Source organism: Salmo salar, chromosome 20 (assembly GCF_965601325.2).
Source record: "Salmo salar chromosome 20, fSalSal1, whole genome shotgun sequence".
Classification (NCBI taxonomy): Eukaryota; Metazoa; Chordata; class Actinopteri; order Salmoniformes; family Salmonidae; genus Salmo; species Salmo salar.
This window is the reverse complement of record NC_138310.1, coordinates 23,410,947-23,416,720: the sequence shown is the minus strand read 5'-3', so window position 1 is coordinate 23,416,720 and position 5,774 is coordinate 23,410,947. Positions and strand designations below refer to the sequence as shown.

At 44.2% G+C, this 5,774-nt stretch overlaps 1 protein-coding gene across 2 annotated transcripts; it reads left to right on the top strand.

Annotated features, from left to right (window-relative positions):
* Positions 1-2,096: 2,096 nt before the first annotated feature.
* On the top strand, positions 2,097-4,962 carry nefl (neurofilament light). Of its 2 annotated transcripts, XM_014160066.3 has the most exons (4): positions 2,097-3,225; positions 3,505-3,629; positions 3,818-4,155; positions 4,269-4,962. In XM_014160066.3, the coding sequence occupies exons 1-4, from the start codon at positions 2,158-2,160 to the stop codon at positions 4,466-4,468; spliced, it is 1,731 nt and encodes a 576-aa protein (XP_014015541.1). In that variant the 5' UTR covers positions 2,097-2,157; the 3' UTR covers positions 4,469-4,962.
* Positions 4,963-5,774: the final 812 nt, after the last annotated feature.

Here is a 5,774-nt window from a genome sequence, read left to right as displayed (position 1 = left end):
AAGGGCTGTTTGTGGTTGATTTTCATCCACACAAGTCAAACGGGGTTCACCAGTATGAACAAAATCGCAAACCGCTTTTTTTGTTCAAGCCCTCAATAACTGTTGTCCGCTAATGATGATAATCTCTTTGCATCTGCCAATTTATTGGCTGTCCAGTATCTAGATGACCTTTCCCCAGAGCTTCCTATACAGTTAATTTCTTTCCGTAATGTGTTGAGGCAGGTAACAGAACTGCTGTATTTGAAGCACCACTCGCTTCTGCCCAGTTTCCCTTATGTTGCTATGGCAATCGAGTCGTTTTTTACCATCCCTGTAACTGTCGTTTCTGCGGGAAGATAATTTTCTACACTAAAACTTATAAAGAACTATTGAAGCATTAAAGCCGATTCATGGTCAGTCTGGTATCTGTATTGGCCGTACAGCATTTACTGCGATGTGGCCTCTGCAGAAGTAAGAGCATTCATACTAATTGCGCGTTGCAGAGCAGAGCTGTTGTGAAAGAAGTGAGTTTATGCTTATTCAGGACATACTGCGCACACCTACAGTCAATCAATTATGTCAATGCGTAGCTATACAGAGCATTTGTAACAAAATTTGGGAGGGGCACTGCTATGTGGTACGGAGCTTGACTTGGCCAACACAAGCCTCTGGAGGCTCCGTAATTGCGTCACACCCTCCGTATGGAGTCTCTGGACCACATTCCAGATCAAGCATAAATCGACTTTTATGCTCTTGGTCTGATATGTGCTTTTAAACACCTGAGTAAGCTCAACTCATTGCACTGGCGCCGTCGTAGCCTTGACCACAGCATTTGTTCACCGATATCCCCTTACTTTCAATCAGTTAAAAAAAAAATGTTCAATGCCTGAGGCATTTTTTCAGTCAAGAAACAGACACTTAGCTTCCTAGTACATGTGGAAATTAATAAGCTTTATGGAAGAGTTTTCGGGGTGTTACTGTCAAAATGATTTATAAAAATAAAATATCATTACATTCACAACTTTAGCCTGTCTTCATAAAGCTTCCCCAAGCTGTGACCACTGTGTGTAGAGATTGTTTGGCGTGTTTGAGAGGTGGCATGGTATATCTAGTGCCTATTCTGAATACCAGATACAGGAAAATCCACGTTGTTTTTATGAGTAATACATTTTCACAAAAATATCATTACATTCACAACTTTAAAATGTCTTCATAAAGCTTCCTCAAGACATTAACTTTAAATAGATATTAGTAAGAAGTCTGTGAAAGCTGATATGATACAGTATATCTAGTCTAGTCTGAGTAGCCAAAATCCATGTTTTTAGATGATTAAACCATTTGCACACGAATACCATTGCTTTCACAACTTTACACTTTGTTCAAAAGACTTCCCCAACCTGTGACCATCATGTAGAGATTGTTTTGGAGTCTGTAAGAGGTGTTATATCTAGACTAGAGTCTGAGTAGCCAGATAAGTGGGATTTTCCTCTGTGACACCAGTGTAGCAAATTCAGGCGATAGCCCAAATAGGTTTGAGCCCAGGAACGTACACCTGCGAGTCCAGTAGTGCTGTCATTATAAAGCCTACAGTAAGGACTACATATAATGACAAAGGTTTTTAATACTGATACAAATGTTGAGCAAAAGATACATTGATACAAGAATGAGGTTCTCTGCAATGCTCTGGACTCTTACCCAGCTGCATGGGAGTGGCAAAATGGTGCAGTGCTGAGTCATTGTTGGCAAAAGTATACTTGCTCCCTCAATTGCCAGCGCTGTAGTTTCAAGCCTCTGCACTGCAGTCACCTGATGCACTGCTATAGTTTGTTTTTAGGGCTAAAAGTAACATTTCCTACTCATCCTGTTTCAGAAAGACAGACATGCTTCACAGCAAAATGTATGTTTTGTCGTTACAGACTGACCTCATTGCCTTCCCTCTCTCTCCACTGGTTATCCCGCCCCTTACATCTGTCTCTTTTCCTCTCACCCTATCTCTCAATCCCTTTCTTAGCAGCTCAGACTTGGCTGGCTGGCGCTGTCATTGATCCCTGCTGTCAGTGCTTTAAAAAAAGGTTTGCGTCAGTCATTACAGCACTATAAAAGCCATGGTGATGCAGATCCCACTGTGCAGTCGACCCAGCAACTCCATCAAACATAGAGCTGCCTGTTTCACGAGTCATGAGTTCCATTGGTTACGACCCTTACTTTCCTTCCTCTTCCCATAAGAGGAGGGTGACGCTGCGCAGTGGAGGGTATGGAGGCAGTGCAGGAGGAATGACATCCAGGTCGGTGTATTCCAGCCTCTCTGCCCCCCTCTCATCCCATGGGTCATCCCGGCTGCATTACCCAACATACAGCCGTAGCTCCTCCATGCTGCTATCTGCCTCTGGCTCTGCTGCCACTGCTGAACTGGACATAAGCCAGGCGGTGCAGGTCAGCACTGAGTTCAAGGCTGTGCGGACGCAGGAGAAAGCCCAGCTGCAGGAGCTGAACGACCGCTTTGCCAGTTTTATTGAGCGCGTCCACGAGCTGGAACAGCAGAACAGGCTGCTGGATGCTGAACTGCTGATCCTCAGGCAGAAGCATGGCGAGCCCTCCCACCTCAGGTCCCTATATGAGCACGAGATCCGCCAGCTCCGTGCTGCTGTGGAGGAGGCCCGCGATGAGAAACAGGCTGCTCAGAACCACAGGGACCAGATGGAGGAGGTACTGCAGAGTCTACAGGGCCGTTATGAAGAGGAGGTAGTCAGCAGAGAAGAGGTAGAAGGCCGTCTGATGGATGCAAGGAAGAGGGCGGATGAGGCTGCTTTGGGCCGTGTTGAGCTGGAGAAGAGGACAGAGACACTGCTGGATGAGTTGGCCTTCCTGAAACGTCTCCATGAGGGGGAGATAGCGGAGCTGCAGGCCCAGGTGCAGTACAATGCCCGGGTGTCAGTGGAGATGGAAGTGGCCAAGCCAGACCTGTCCGCCGCCCTCCGAGACATCCGTGTCCAGTATGAGAAACTGGCACACCGCAACCTCCAGTCAGCCGAGGAATGGTTCCGCAGCAAGGTGAGTGTGATGACAGAAGGCACCGCCCGCAACACAGACAACGTTCGCAGTGCCAAAGACGAGGCCGGGGAGTACCGGCGCCTGATCAAAACACGGAACCAGGAGATTGAAGCATGCCGTGGGATGAACCAGTCCCTGGAGAATCAGCTACAAGAGGTGGAGGAGAAACAGAGTGCTGAGATCGCAGCCCTACAGGTCAGTGCCAGAGCAGCATGAATGAAAAATATAACCTGTCTAAATATCTGCATTTGTATAAGTAGTGTAGTAGACTCTGCTGAGTCTAATCCTTCAGACAAATGCGCACAATGAATATTCTACAGAAATGCTGCGTAATGCATCCTTTACATCAACAAAGTAAGTTTTGGCCTATAGAATACGTCTTTTGGTCATGATGTTTGGAAAAACTTTTACATATATCAGATATATTCCACAATAAACACCTCATTAATCGTATTAATGATCTCTCCAAAATAGGAATCAATTGGCCAGCTGGAGGACGAGTTGAGGACAACTAAGAATGAAATGGCTCGGTACCTGAAGGACTATCAAGACCTCTTGAACGTTAAGATGGCTCTGGACATCGAGATAGCAGCTTACAGGTCTGTAACTCATAAAATTAGACATGCATGTTGTGTCTACTTCACAGAGAGGAACTTCCTGCAGAAGTTTGTAATTATACCATTACTATATGATCATAGATTGGATTATATGTTTTACAGTAAAACAAATTTAACTGAGTGCCAACCAAGGCCATCTCTTGTGATCTATGTATCTATTTTGTTTCCAGGAAGCTGCTTGAAGGGGAGGAGAATCGCTTCAGTGCTGGAGGACCAGGGGAAATGTCCAGTGTCTACTCCCAAAGCCTGAGTGTTGCCCCATCCTACAACCGCCCCATGTTCTTCATGCAGTCCAGCCTGAGCTCTGCTGCCCCCTACCTACGCATGTACAGCTCATCATTCTCCTCTGCAGATGAGATTATAGCTGCCAGTCAAGCACAGCCTGCTGAGTCAAGTCCTCAGGAAGAAGAGGAGGAAGAAGAGGGGGGAGAAGAGGAGGAAGAAGAGGGGGAAGAAGAGGAGAAGGGAGTTGAGGAAGCAGAGGAAGAGGAAGAAGAGCAAAAAGCAGGTCAGTGTTGTCTAGAGTTTGAATGAATGTGATTTCACTTCTTTTTTTTAAGGTTTTGAATTGTCAAGTTCAGTGTCTACAGCGGTTAACAGTTAATCACATTGTCTCTACAGGTGACAATGGAGATCTGGAGAAAGAGGAAGCAGGGGAGCCTAACGAAAATGGAGAAGATGAAAGCCAAGAAGGAGGAGATGGAGTGGAGGATGGAGCCACTGAAACAGAAGAAGGGGATGATAAGGGAGAAGAGGAAGAAAGCAAAAAGGAAGTAGAAGTGGCAGAAGAAAAAGAGAAGCCAAAAGACCAAAATATTTAAATCAAGAATGAATGACACATTGATTGTTCCCTATCGAGGTGCTCTATAAATAGATCAGTTCAGTACAATCAATCAGGAAACCACTGTATATACAGCAGAGGCCTTTATGTTTGAGTTCAAATAAACAGTATGGCTGTACACTGAGTGAAGCAGAGCATGAGAGTGTATGCATGTGTGTGCCTGCAAGGTGCTCTTCAGAACAATAAAAAGCAAATACCTGTATATGAAATACATCAAAATAAATTCAATATGATTGCTTAATTATTGGGTGCGAGAAACAAGAGAGAGCATGTGTGGAGTTTTGTGTGCAAATACTGTATTGTATTAGCCTGTGAAATATTTGTTTGAAAAACCTATGTGCTTTTTTGTCACCACAATATGCCTATAAGAACACCATTGTGTTCAATACTTGATTTGAAATGCCTTAGACCAAATCTTCTTAGTGGGATCCATGATGTACAGTACTGAACACAAATAAAGACATGAAACATGAATTGCTGGTATTATTGCACTATTCAATTCACTACACTTATGAAGTTACTACTCATTTTCATGACTGGCCGGATGAGTCAGCAATAAGTGTATGGAGTGTATAGATAATAGCATTGGCAAATCAGGATGTTCTTTTAGAATAAAAGGGACGTGTATTAGAACAACTGTTTCCTTTATAGGTTGGGTGATAGATGATGTGATTTCTCCACAATGTACCTACTACCTGTATGTGTCATCTGAGAGACACCCTCTTTGACAGACAATGAACAAACTTTGGAAATTGCTGGTAGTTTCCCACCTTGGCAGATTGTAAAACAATAAAGAACAGCTGGTATTTATTTTTTCAAATTGACGGATAGTAAGTAGAGAGCAGGAGCCTTTGTGTGTGTGTGTGTGTGTGTGTGTGTGTGTGTGTGTGTGTGTGTGTGTGTGTGTGTGTGTGTGTGTGTGTGTGTGTGTGTGTGTGTGTGTGTGTCCTCATAAGGTCCTGTGTTTTTCCTGCTGGCTCACTCTCCTTCACATCACTGGCCATAAATCAGAAGTTTTATGACTCAGCTAAGTTGGTGCTGCACCAAAGAATCTGGCCAAATGTCTACTGATGGAGGATGCTAGCAAAAAGTAATTACATTAGGGAAACAAGAGAGGACAATCCTACTGCAGTAAACCTTGACAGAGGACGGTCTGTTTTATTCCAAACACTCTTTTTGCACCACACTGGTGGCGGAAATGCACAGCCATTCATACACATACAGGAACACTGTATGAATGCTAAATGATTACATACATACTGTGGGCTATATGTGACTTGTTGCTA